General features: G+C 46.2%; 2 protein-coding genes across 4 annotated transcripts in view; both read right to left on the reverse strand.

Annotated features, from left to right (window-relative positions):
• Positions 1-14,230, reverse strand: part of DGKH (diacylglycerol kinase eta) — a 764,231-nt gene that overhangs the window by 470,912 nt on the left and 279,089 nt on the right. The window lies entirely within an intron of this gene.
• FAM216B (family with sequence similarity 216 member B) lies at positions 360-10,776 on the reverse strand. Its single transcript, XM_083624808.1, has 4 exons — positions 10,612-10,776; positions 7,468-7,603; positions 3,856-3,976; positions 360-498 (listed from the first exon to the last, which is right to left on the reverse strand). Exons 2-4 carry the CDS (start codon positions 7,564-7,566, stop codon positions 446-448), a joined length of 273 nt encoding a protein of 90 aa, XP_083480934.1. The 5' UTR covers positions 7,567-7,603; positions 10,612-10,776; the 3' UTR covers positions 360-445.

Genomic DNA, 14,230 nt, shown 5'->3' on the forward strand with positions numbered 1-14,230 from the left:
TTTTCCAGGTCTTGCTTCAAATAAGTGTCCACTGCCCCCCATTTATCCCGGGTCTCCTTATTTCACATTTACCCTTACCATTCCCCCCCCCTTGGCACAAAATGGCAAATTCTGCAAGATTTCAAATATCTATTTTCATATATAATGCATGCAAAATTATGGAAATTTTGAGCACTTTTTCCTAGAAGAGAATGTGCATTTAAAAATAAAATAAAAACAGAAAGACGAGTTACCAGCTTGTTTTGTAAGCACCTAGCGCAACTTCTGGATGTAACCTTAAGTGTCCAATTCTCATGGAAGAAAAGTGATTCATCCTTTTTCACTGACTGTGAGTCATCTCTGGTTTCTTTGATCCACATTTAATTACAGAAACCGAACTCTGCCTTCCTGAGGTCTGTCTTCAAGGGATGTGCAGTTCCCAGCCTTGATTCCTCTCCGGGGTTTTTTAATCTTTCAGGTAGGATGCATAATATTTGACTTGCTGCTTTGTGATGAGCCCTTAAAAATATTTTTAAAGGAGTCAAAAATTGTGAAAGGCACCCGTGCATAAATACATGGGGACGAGGGGGCAAGCGGTGCGTTATTCTGATGGCCAGTTATTCCTTTGGGCTGGCAAAAGTGTCCAGGACAGCTGAACAACTGGTCTAGTGTCATCACATTAGTCAGCATGAGCAGGAGAGGCCATAAAAGTTGATGGAATGAATAGGGCTCCCTGCCATGCACAGAGCGTGGAGTCAGAAAATAACAACGGTAATTGCAAAAAGGAGTTGGTGAGCCTTCTGCTGTCTGCCGTCGTCCTGTGGCGATGTGACATGGTTTTCAATGATTGCAGGAGTGAAAGATGAGAAAGACCTACTTTGTGGAGCCTTAATTGTGAGATGAACGTTTCGACTCCCTCTTTCCTTTTAGGTCTGCTGTTTTGTCTCTAATTTACACAAGCAAGCCTCCTGACATCGGGTGCAATCAAATAGTTTGAAAGGGGACCAGCCTGTTTCCCAAAGTGTTGGGGAAAGGGACAAGCCTTTCCTTTAAGAAAGATGGTTCTTAGCACTAGGTAGCAATAGTTACCATGTTCTTGTAATAAATCCAGTTTAATGGGAAGACTGCCTCTAATTTAATCAATCAGAGTTTAGCAGAACATAAAATAGAGAATGCATACTTCACAGAATAATTACATCTGATTTTACTCCCCTGTTAACTGCTTCTGTTTTGCCTGTGCATTTTTGTTATTCCCGTGACAAACAGGGCCATCAATAGGATTTTCTGAACTTCATATTTGGTTTGTAACTGGGCCTTCACATTAAAAGTTTTGATAAAATAGTAAGCAAAAAGGTAAAGGTAAAGGTAAAGGTACCCCTGCTCGTACGGGCCAGTCGTGTCTGACTCTAGGGTTGTGCACCCATCTCACTTAAGAGGCCGGGGGCCAGCGCTGTCCAGAGACACTTCCGGGTCACGTGGCCAGCGTGATGAAGCTGCTCTGGCGAGCCAGCACCAGCGCAGCGCACGGAAACGCCGTTGCCTTCCCGCTATAAAGCGGTACCTATTGATCTACTTGCACTTTGACGTGCTTTCGAACTGCTAGGTGGGCAGGAGCTGGGACCGAAAGATGGGAGCTTACCCCGCCGCAGGGATTCGAACCGCCGACCATGCGATCGGCAAGCCCTAGGCGCTGAGGTTTTACCCACAGCGCCACCCGCGTCCCTTCAAAATAGTAAGCACTACAAGGCTAAATCATTCGTTTGTTTTACACCTGCAGTTCTGAGGCTGGGACTTGCTCATTTCTATTCTATAAATCATATTTTAAACCCAGCCATCTGAATCAGCGAAAAAGAAAAGAAAGAGAAAATCCAGGCCTGCCTTTCTGTGCCCAGGTCTGGACTCTCCATGTTTAATCATCTGCTTTCTCCAGGAAATGGCTCCAGGAGCAAGTGATTGCCCCTGTTTCTCCTACCTTACAGTTCATGCTAGAAATGGCAAGTCTGCATTCTCCTGCAGAAACGATACAGGGAGCATATATACTACACCAGATTACAGGTCCGTCTAGCTCAGCATTGTCTATAATACACTGACTGGAAGCAGCTCCACAGAGTTTCAGGTACAGGTTATTCTCAGCCCTTGCTTTGAAACACATTTGTGTGTGTGTGGAGTAAATGGCAAATAAATAAATTAAACAATGAGCTGGCAGGGACAGCATGCGACTTCTGGGGGGCTCTTGGGATGGTGCTGGTTCTGGGCCCCCGGTGCTTCCCAACCAGGAAGGGGCTCTGCCCTGCTTGTGGCAGCCATGGCCAACATTTGCTGTTGGGGTGACCTCCCCTGCTTTTGCCACAGTCAGGTCACTCACTGCCCGCCCCCATACGTGCTTCAACAGGGGCACTTGTGGGATGTAAAACACAGAGCAGTCAAGTACAACGTTCCTTAGAGTGAACATGTTTACACATGAGGAGGAATGTTTGTCCAGTCAGCAGGCTTTCTCTACATGTGACCAGAGGCGGGCGTGACCTTCCCTATGCAGGTAACGACAAAAGCACTTGTCTGACTACATTCATCAAAGACGCAACATCTGCTTAGCCTAAGATGCTTTTAGCCAAGAGAGGACAAAGGAGCTGTCTCTTTATAGGATAGATTCCAGGTTACTTAAGTTACTTTTTTAACTTAAGTCTGCCTTCTGGGAACCATCTGGGAACAGAATGTGAGTGAGTAAACTCTTTTATACTTTTATAGAAGACTTTGTCGTGTCTACCGTATTTTTCGCTCCATAAGATGCACTTTTTCCCTCTTAAAATCTAAGGGGAAATGTCTGTGCATCTTATGGAGCGAATGTGTGGCAAACTCGGCCCTCCAGATGTTTTGGAGCTACAACTCCCATCATCCCTGACCACTGGTTCTGTTAGCTAGGGGTGATGGGAGTTGTAGTCCCAAAACATCTGGAAGCCGAGTTTGCCTATGCCTGATCTAGGATCTGGTGGATTGGGCTGGTGAGGAGGTCCTCAGCCAGTGTCTGACCTGGCTGACTGATGGGGTCAGGCTTGCTACCTGCAGATGCTCAGGACTGAATCGAGGTCAGGGTGTCTCAAACTTGTGTCTCCAGCTGTTTAGGGACTACAATTCCCATCATCCCTGACCACTGGTCCCGCTAGCTAGGGATGATGGGAGTTGTAATCCAACAACAGCTGGAAGCCCAAGTTTTGGAAACACTGACCTTTTGTATGCAAAACATGGCTTGTACCACTGAGCTAAAACCTTGAATTGAACATGAAAAGTCTGGGAGAACATAGAAGCTGTCTTTTCTGAATCACAGAACTGATCGCACAATCCTTTTAATGCTAACTCTTCATTTTGAAGTGTTTGTTCCTGAGTGGCTCTCCTATAGAAGGTTTCCAATTTTAGTTTTAACGTCAAGCGTTTGGGAGACATGTGGAGGAAAGCCCCCGGTGTTTTTGTGCGTCTGGGAGAAATGTGTTGGTCTGATATTTTTCTAAGGCAGCTACGAGAGCTAAACATTTATTCTAAAGCATTTGTCTTTCAGCTGTCTCTGTGTGTGTTTGTATCATTTCTGCGGAGAGGAACCGAAGACAAACGGCACAGTGGATGAATGTAGCATAAATAACACCAGACCTACATCATTTCACTGCCTGTTCTTCCCCTTGTCCCTGCTGAGAACGGCAGAGCCTCTTGGCTGAAGACTGTGTGAACTCTGCCTATAAACCACCATGTGCTCCGGCTGTGTGTCTGATGTACCTTCATGGCCCATAAACCTTGCCTCATAATCCCCTCAAGTCTCCGGATTTTCTCTGCTGCTCTCCAATTTCTCAGAGGTGCTGATGCAAGGAGCTGCCTTGGCTGAACACTCACCCTGCACGTTCTGGCGCTGGAGATTGATCGCATACCGACGGTACAACATTTCCCTCGGCACTTTGCTGTCATATATTCTCATAATGCTGTAAAAGTAGCGCTTCTGTCCTCTTTTCAAATCCTGTCGGAACAAGGCCTAGACTAGTTACAGATGGCAAACAGCACCCCAAACCCCCCCACCACCACCCAAACAATGCAAAATGAGAATGTACGAGGACCCTGGACTTCCTTTGCTCCCTCTTTTATCATGGAAAAAGCAAAGCAACGAAAGCAGAAACATGCTGAGGTAGAAAATAGCCAGGGCTGCAAAGCTAGATTATTATAATGTATTCTACATTGGGCTGCCTTTGACAACAGTCCAGAGATTGCAGCTGCTGCAGAATGATGACTGAATGGCACTTCAGCATGTGGTCATATAACCACCAATATTGTGGGATTTGAGCTGGCTGCCTGACTGCTACAGGGTCCAATTCAAGGTTTTAGTACTGGTTTATAAAGTCCTTCATGCCCTGGAACCTGGCTGTATTCTTCTCCCATATCATCAATCCCAGGTCTTCCAGTTGGTGAGAGTGGTTCTTTGTCACCCTGAGCGATGAGGCAAGTGTGGGTTTCTGCCATCAAGTAAAGACACCCTAATTCCCCCAGGCATTTGGGGTGAACCATTTTTTTAAAAAATCTATTTTTATTAAATATTTTCTTGGTTTACAAAAGTATGTGCAATCTCTCTCTCTCTCTCTCTTTTTTCCCCAAGTAACATTTTTTACTCATCAGTTTCATTTGTTGAGACATTAGGAAGAAAAGGGGGAAAGAGGTAGAGGGGGGGAAAGATGAGTGGGGGTGGGGTCAGGTGGCGATGTTTCTATTTTACTTAATGTATGTCGGGTTTTGTGTCAGTGTTGCTTGTGCAGGTTCTCTGCTGTTCACTTGTGTTCCTTTGGTGGTGAGAGAGGTTGGGGTTGGCCTAGGGTGTGGTTGTTTGTTTGTTTGTGACTGGCTGTGGTGGTCTTTGTTTTCATGTGTGAGTGGGGTGGGTGGGTGTTTTGGATCAGGTTAGCCATATTGATTTGTATGCTATTGGTGGATTTTTGTCATTGTCTTGTTGGGCTGTGTATGTGATAAAGGGAAGCCATACCAGGGTGAAGGCATCTTCTTCTATTTGTCCCCGTGTCAGTTTCAGTTTATTGGTTAAATTTTCTAGTAAGGCTGTTTCCCATTCTATTTGGTGCCATTGGTCCATGCTTACTCCTGACAGGTCTCTCCAGTGTCTGGTTATGTTTCTGGCTGCTGAAAGTAGGTGGGTTATGAGTTCTTTGTGGTGTAAGTGGGCATTATTGTCTTGAAAGATGTTTAGTAGGGCCAATTCTGGAGTGATTTCTAATACTTGCTTGGTTATTTTACATATTTCTTGTATGGTTGTTGTCAAGAATAGTTGGATTTTGGGGCACTCCCACCACATGTGAAAGTATGTGCCTGTGGAGGTGCACCCTCTCCAGCATTTTGGTGAGGTTCCTGGGCATATTAGCGCTAGTTTTCTTGGTGTTGGGTACCACCTGTAGGTGAGTTCCAGAGAGGCCTAGGGCTGCCAGACCTTCGGGGTGGACCTGAAGTCTCCTGGTCTGGCACCTGCCGTCCCCTAGATTGCAAGGAGGGCTTCAATCTTCTTGTCACAAAGACTGTGCATGCAGCCTGCAAGCTTCACTTCTCATTTAAAGACATATCTATCAAATCCACATACCCTGAAACAGTACATGCACTAAAACATAGCTGTCCTTCGGGATTTTCACTTAATCTTATTATGTGGTAAAGGGTAAAGGTAAAGGGACCCCTGACCATTAGGTCCAGTTGTGGCCGACTCTGGGGTTGCAGCACTCATCTCGCTTTATTGGCCGAGGGAGCCGGCGTACAGCTTCTGGGTCATGTGGCCAGCATGACTAAGCCGCTTCAGGCGAACCAGAGCAGCGCACGGAAACACTGTTTACCTTCCCGCCGGAGCGGTACCTATTTATCTACTTGCACTTTGATGTGCTTTTAAACTGCTAGGTTGGCAGGAGCAGGGACCGAGCAACGGGAGCTCACCCCGTTGCGGGGATTCAAACCGCCAGCCTTCTGATTGGCAAGTCCTAGGCTCTGTGGTTTAACCCACAGCGTCACCCGTGTCCAAACAGTGTTCACAAAATGCACATATCCGAGGAAATTGTGCACTAACAGGAATGGATATCAATGAAGGTAGCATACAAAAATGTATAACATTCGGGATAGCTGCTTTCAAAGAAATTGTACATTAGTCAAAACTGCATACAAAATGTGTTTGTTCACACTAAAAATCCTGATGCATTTTCGTCAGGACTTTTAAAAAACAGACTTGCAAATAGCTGCAGAAATGTGAGAACCTAATTCAAGACTGGAAAAACGAGAAGCTGAGAAAACTGGAAATAACGGTCTTCCATCCCTACTTCTCCAAAAAGCAGTAATTTGGGGAAGTCTTGCAGATGGCAGTGCTCACCTGGGAAATGGGGGAGATTGACAGTGGGCAATGGGACATAGCTCTGGTGTTCTTTGGTGGGCAGCTTTAATGCTCTGTTTCCTTATGGAACTCTTTAGGCCTGTGTGTGGCCCAGAAGCATTCGGGGGGGGGGGGTTACAGACATGTACACACACTCTCACATATTAAAAATAAAAATAAAATAAAGGGGGGAGGCAGGGGCCCCTGCAGGTGCTAAGGGAGGTGTCAGGGTGCAGCACGTTGAGGATGGCACCGTGAAACAAGACAGAAGAACCCACTCTGCACTAAGAACAGGAGACCCTTCTAAGCTAAGGTTCACAGATTTTTTTCAATGAATCCGGGGACACAATAAATAAATAAATACTACACGTTCGGAACATTGATGCTGCAGCAATGGCGGTGGGGCAGCCGCTGTCTTGACCTCAACCGCCACGTTTCCCCTTCCTCCGAAGCTTCTGTCTCCTTTCTCCATAAGCCTGGGCAGTCCCTGAGTTGTTGGTTCTTCGGTGGTGGTGGTGGGGAAGCGGTGCGCAGTGGGTCAGGCATGGAAGGTGGAGAAGGAGGGCCAAGAGCGGCGGCTCGGGCAGCACGATGCCTCCCTTCCCAGAGCAGCCCCAATCCCATTCCTACTTGCGTGCAAACAAGAGGGGGCGGGGATCCCTCAGCTGGTAATGGAGACTTCCCGTTGCCTAACTGAGAAATCCTTGCCCCCTCCTGCTTGCACGCAAGCTCGGATAGGCAGTGTGAAGCCTCCCTTCACAGTTTAGTTGCTTGGGTCAGGGAAGGTGGAGGCAGCCCGGAAGCTGCATCTTTGAGCCCCTGCACCACCATCATATGGGGACTTCCCAGCAGCTCCTGAAGCCAGCCAGAGCCGGCTGCTCAGACTGCTGCCGCTGCGTTTCCCGGGGACATTAGATGAAATCCGGGGACATTCCGAGGATGGAATTTGTCCGGGGACTTATTCGCAAATTCTGGGACTGTCCCCAGGAAATGGGGATGTCTGGTAACCCTATTCTAAACACCAAGAACTGTTTTATTTAATAAAATCGCAGAAGGGGTTAGGTCGTGAGATTGGCACAGCTCTAATGTCAGCAGTCCTCCTCAGATACCTTCATTAAGGAGGTGTCCTGAGCAGATGAAGGGATCTGTATTCGTGGAAGCATAGGACCATGGCAGATGCTGGGCTTTCTTTTCCAGTTGTCTCCCATCCTTATCCTGTTTCCATGCAACAGAAGGTAAATCAACCTGTGGTGACAGAGAAAAGTGAGTCAACTGTGAGAGCCAGTGTGGTGTTGTGGTTAAGAGCGGTAGACTCGTAATCTGGGGAACCGGGTTCGTGTCTCTGCTCCTCCACATGCAGCTGCTGGGTGACCTTGGGCTAGTCACACTTCTCTGAAGTCTCTCAGCCCCACTCACCTCACAGAGTGTTTGTTGTGGAGGAGGAAGGGAAAGGAGAATGTTAGCCGCTTTGAGACTCCTTAGGGTAGTGATAAAGCAGGATATCAAATCCAAACTCTTCTTCCTCCTCCCCTTCTTCTTCTTCTTCTTCTTCTTCTTCTTCTTCTTCTTCTTCTTCTCATTAAGAGGCATGCCTTTGTTTCCTAAAAAGAACTATGTAGCCAAGGTGAAACTGAACAATTATGTTTAGTTTGCACCTCAAATTCCATTAAAAAAGGTTGTAAGGGGTTCCCATATTTTGGGGCCCCATGTGCTTATTTTATTCAGGAAGACCTTTGTGTCTTGGCAGATCCTTGGGTCTCTCTGCACAGGCTGATCATTCATTCTGTGGACTTCGATGTCAAGTGTGCATGCTACGAAAGATTCAAATCCCTTTCCTTAAAAAAGAGGTGACTGGTTGATCTGTGTCAACGGTTCTGCGTTTATTTTGGTACCAATTATGACGCTTTCCCAAAAGTTACTTGCTTACATCTTCACCAGTGACTTCTGGGCATGTGGCTCTCTTTCCTCCCAATATTATCCTTATAGCAGGCAATTTTTCAATGTCTGAGCTGGGTTGAGACCTCCGTTTCATGCAAGGACATGAAGTTCTGTTTCCCCAGTCAAGCACTCTAGAACCCACACACCTTGTCAAACGGTAGCAACCGTGAGAAGGTCTGTTGCCCTCATGGAAACTTCTCCTAGGCCTCTACTTGGCCACTGCAGGGAGCAAGGTGCTGCACTAGAGGAGCCTTTGGTCTGATTTATTAATAATAATAATAATAACAATAATTTATTATTTATACCCCGCCCATCTGGCTGAGTTTCCCCAGCCACTCTGGGCGGCTCCCAATCAAGTGTTAAAAACAGTACAGCGTTAAATATTAAAAACTTCCCTGAACAGGGCTGCCTTCAGATGTCTTTTAAAGATAGGATAGCTGCTTATTTCCTTCACATCTGAAGGGAAGGTGTTCCACAGGGTGGGCGCCACTACCGAGAAGGCCCTCCGTCTGGTTCCCTGTAACCTCACTTCTTGCAATGAGGGAACTGCCAGAAGGCCCTCGGTGCTGGATCTCAGTGTCCGGGCTGAACGATGGGGGTGAATACGCTCCTTCAGGTATACTGGACCGAGGCCATTTAGGGCTTTAAAGGTCAGCACCAACACTTTGAATTGTGCTCGGAAACGTACTGGGAGCCAATAGAGGTCTCTCAGAAACGGTGTTATGTGGTCCCGGCGGCCACTCCCAGTCACCAGTCTAGCTGCCGCATTCTGGATTAATTGCAGTTTCCGGGTCACCTTCAAAGGTAGCCCCACACAGAGCGCGGTGCAGTAGTCCAAGCGGGAGATAACTAGAGCATGCACTACTCTGGCGAGACAGTCTGTGGGCAGGTAGAGTCTCAGCCTGCGCACCAGATGGAGCTGATAAACAGCTGCCTTGGACACAGAATTGACCTGTGCCTCCATGGACAGCTGTGAGTCCAGAATGACTCCCAGGCTGCGCACCTGGTCCTTCAGGGGCACAGTTACCCCATTCAGGACCAGGGAATCCCCCACACACCCCCGCCCCCTGTCCCCCAAAATATTTATATTCTTACATTGTGAATCTTCTCCTGGTCCAGACCTCTTTGCTCTTTGCTCTGCACTTTCTAGCCACAGGACCATGCTTTCTCGATCTGTGTCCAAACACTTTTCATTTTGCTCTGCTACCTTCCCACAGGAAAACCCGCTCTTTACTGCCAAATCGGAGCAAAAGGCAATGCAGGTTTTCTATGGATTGCCGTTTGATCCGATTCAGCAATAAAGAGCAGGTGCCCAAGGGAAAAGCACTGGGGAGTGGGAGCACTGAGACGCAGAGCTGGACAGCCCAGGCCTGTACCTAGAAATGTGCAGCAAAGCTAAGTGTGGATAAGTATCTCTGGTTTAAACAGTACAGTGACCGAATTGCAACCTTCTTTTTGCCCAAATTGGCTATTCCACAAAAAGGGATTATGAACAACATTACTCAGTTTAAAATAGGTTCAATCTATGCACAGTGACAAAATTAAAAGCCTAAAAAAACAACACACCTGAACCATGCTGAAAATGGGGTTCAAATCATAAATCAGCCCTCTTGGGGCAGCCACTCCTTCATTTTAATCTGCTTTAAATGGTAAAAGGTAAAGGGACCCCTGACCATTAGGTCCAGTCGTGGCCGACTCTGGGGTTGCGGCACTCATCTCGCTTTATTGGCCGAGGGAGCCGGCGTACAGCTTCTGGGTCATGTGGCCAGCATGACTAAGCCGCTTCTGGCGAACCAGAGCAGTGCATGGAAACGCCGTTTACCTTCCCGCCGGAGCGGTACCTATTTATCTACTTGCACTTTGATGTGCTTTCGAACTGCTAGGTTGACAGGAGCAGGGACCGAGCAACGGGAGCTCACCCCGTCGCGGGGATTCGAACCGCGGCAAGTCCTGGGCTCTATGGTTTAACCCACAGCGCCACCTGCATCCCTCGCTTTAAAGGGTACTTGTGAGAATAAAATGAAGGGAGGAGCTTATAAAATACCCTTGAACATAGGATTACTCTTGAACCCTTGGCATAATAAATAAGTAATGATAATGTCACCTAGTTACTAAACCTTATCATATAATTATATTTTCTACAAAGATGGTTGCTCAAGATTCCCTTTAAATTCTGGCCAAAGTAATGCTGGAAACATCATGACACTTAAAAAAAAAATCTTGCTTACTGAGGACTAAAATGCCCACCACCAACAATTTAAATTCTTTCAAATTTTACATGTTTAAATGTACATAGGCTGAAACATTCAACTAACCCAGGTATTGCTCTGCAAATCTGTAGCCTCCTCCTTCAGATTGCTGGAATTTAAAAGATTCCATATGAAGTCAGATTTATCGATCGCCCTTGGAATGCTGCAGCACTTTTTCTTCACGAGACAATTATTAATATTAGATTCGTTATCTCCCGGGAGCTTCAAGTTCTGTTGACAACTATCCTAGCAACGGGTGGGGGTGAGGGGGTGGGAACTGAGCACGGCTGAATGCCCAAAGCAATCCTCCAATTGGTCTATTCATTTTGTCAACATGTTTCTCCCTAGTACACGTCTGGCCATTATGGATTTGGTTTTCTCCAAGCAACTAAACTAAACAATTGCCAGCCTTTGTGCGGTGGACATGTGCTAATTTGCAAGCAGGAAAATGACACTTGTGGGAAGAAAAATGCACACACCTTATCCAACCGCTCAGCTGAACATGTGACCTTCCTCCAATTAAATGTATTGTGGTTTGGAGTGAAGATGTCAGGTGATAGCAGCACTCTGGACACAGCAGCTGATCTGAGGTTAGCATTTCACGCACGGAATCCATCACTTGATGCCGTAGCCTTTATGTGGTGAACATTCCTTTACTGTACAGTGGTACCTCAGGTTAAGTACTTAATTCATTCCGGAGGTCCATACTGAGAGCCAGTGTGGTGTAGTGGTTAAGAGCGGAAGACTCGTAATCTGGTGAACCGGGTTCGCATCTCCGCTCCTCCACATGCAGCTGCTGGGTGACCGTGGGCTAGTCACACTTCTCTGAAGTCTCTCAGCCACACTCACCTCACAGAGTGTTTGTTGGGGGGAGGAAGGGAAAGGAGAATGTTAGCCGCTTTGAGACTCCTTCGGGTAGTGATAAAGCAGGATATCAAATCCAAACTCTTCTTCTTCTTCTTCTTCTTAACCTGAAACTATTCTTAACCTGAAGCACCACTTTAGCTAATGGGGTCTCCCGCTGCCGCTGCGCTGCCGCTGCACGATTTCTGTTCTCATCCTGAAGCAAAGTTCTTAACCTGAAGATTTCTGGGTTACCGGAATCTGTAACCTGAAGCGTATGTAACCTGAAGCGTATGTAACCCGAGGTACCACTGTATTTGCAAATATTGTTCTGTAACTCTCCCACCCAAACGCTGCAGAAAACAACATTTTTAAAAGTTCCATCCAAACATGTGCACTGTGAGCTCTGCTCCCAAATGCATTTATTTTTTCCATTTGCATGCTGTCGCCATCCATCCAAGGATAGGCTGAGAAATGAAGCAAACTGAGTTTCAAAGCAAAGTATGGATTTACGTTCGGATTTCCTGAAACTTCTGAAGTTCCTGCTGTAGTCAGTACAGAATGTAGAGCAACCTGACTCAGGTGTGGGTTTCTCCCTGACCCCCCCTCCCCTCCCCAATAGTTTGTTTTGTTTTGTTTTGTTTTGTTTTGTTTTGTTTTGTTTTGTTTTGTTTTGTTTTGTTTTGTTTTGTTTTGTTTTGTTTTGTTTTGTTTTGTTTTGTTTGTTCTTTAGATGAAAAGCCACCTTGGAAACTGCAACTGAGAGTGAAAGACTGACAGGAGAGGGGCAGTTCTTTCCTGCTGGCCATTCCATTTCTCTCTCTCTCTCTCTTTTTAAATGAAATTCAAAAAGTTCATTTCATTTGTATATATCTGAGGAATACACTTCATGCATCTGGTGAAGTGGACCACAAACTTTTGCTCTATTTACTGAGCTACCAAGGGTCATGCCTAATTTAAGGTGCTCATCTATGCACTGCCTAAAAAAAAGGACACTCATTTGCATAAATTCGCATATGCTGATTTATATGTATGGATACAAATTTAGAAGTGAATGCTATAATTTAAATTAAATACAATACATCTCACCACAGTGGGGTGGATCTTGACCAGGTGGCCTGTGGGCTTGGTCTTTTTCTCCAGGTGCTAATTTGATAGGCTGCTAGTCTCCTTTCTTAAGAGTTTTTTTTAATAAAGGTTTTTAAATCTTTAAATCAGACTTGGCTGGACAGCCCTTCAAACAGAGGACTCCTTCAAACAGACATCTGAAGGCAGCTCTGTTTAGGGAAGTTTTTTATGTTTTATTCTGTTTTTAATGTTCTGTTGAAAGCCGCCCAGAGTGGCTGGGGAAACCCAGCGAGATGGGTGGGATAGAAATAATAAGTTGTTGTTGTTGGCCATCCTGGTGAAGTTTTAATTGGTCCTGAAGAATCTTTTCTTCAAAACAGTTCCTCTACCTTCCACCTTCCGAAAACTGGTGGGAAGTCCATGTGTGGAGAGTAAAGAAAGGTGGAGAATAAGGATTTTCTGCAGCCCTCTTGGTAAACATTTGGCTCTCAAACAAATTCATCAGCTCAAACATACGTTCAATTGGTGCACTTTGTTTTGTGGGATCAGTAGATGCCACTCAAGGGTGTTCAGTCACCATTATGATTGTTGGAACAGGACTTAACAAATGGACATAAGAGCAGGAAAATGGAGCTTGAACGGATCCTCGTCTCCATTATTCAACATCCTGAAAGGAAAGTCGTTTAAGAGGGCAAGTGTAGATGCAGATTTTATCCCCTTTTTCCTTTCGGCCTTCTTCTCACACAGAAGTGGCAGCTCAGGGCAAGCGAAGTAGGTCTGGAGCTGGTTGGTGCCACGATGGTTGACCAACTGGGACTTCCTTGTCTGTTTTTTTCTCAAAAGCAAGGCATGCCAGACAAATCTCCTTCTTTCCTTCCTTCCTTCCTATCTTTCTTTTGAGTTACAACTGTGGTGGCTCAAGGGAATGCTGTGGACATAGTGTATCTTGATTTCAGCAAGGCTTCTGACATGATATTCCTCCATTATATTCTTGCAGTGGAAGCTGGTAAAATGTGGACTGGACGAGGTAACTGTTAGGGTGGATCTTTAGCTGGTTGACTAACCGAACCCAAAGAGTGCTCATCAGAGGCGCCAGCTTCTGAAGAACTTTGGATGCGTTATTTCAGGACATCAGAAGAGCCGGGGCCGAGCCAAGCATGGCTGCAGTGCAGCAGCAACACACCTTCAATGGCCATGGGTCATCTGCTGCTGCTGCCACTGGATTGTGGCTTCCTGACTCCTTCCCCTACACGGTAGGAGGAGGAGGAGGAGATGGCCTGGGGCTGTGTTTGGCTCTGCACTTGGCCTCCTCCACCACTTTTGGACATTGGGGGCAGTCCCCTCCCTGAAAATATTCAAAGGGAATAATAATAATAATAATAATAATAATAATAATAATAATAATAATAATAAAAAAATAAATTATTTATACCCCACCCATCTGGCTGGGTTTCCCCAGCCACTCTGGGCAGCTTCCAACAAAATATTAAAATACAATAATCCTTCACATATTAAAAGCTTCCCTAAACAGGGCTGCCTTCAGATGTCTCCTAAAAGTCTGGTAGTTGTTTGTCTCTTTGACATCTGGTGGGAAGGCGTTCCACAGGGCGGGTGCCACTACCGAGAAGGCCCTTTGCCTGGTTCCCTGTAACCTCGCTTCTCGCAGTGAGGGAACAACTAGAAGGCCCTTGGCGCTGGACCTTGGTGTCTGGGTTGAATGATGGGGATGGAGAGGCTCCTTCAGGTATACTGGACCGAGGCCGTTTTGGGCTTT

This window comes from Podarcis filfolensis, assembly GCF_964270895.1.
Source record: "Podarcis filfolensis genome assembly, chromosome: 7".
NCBI classification, from domain to species: domain Eukaryota; kingdom Metazoa; phylum Chordata; class Lepidosauria; order Squamata; family Lacertidae; genus Podarcis; species Podarcis filfolensis.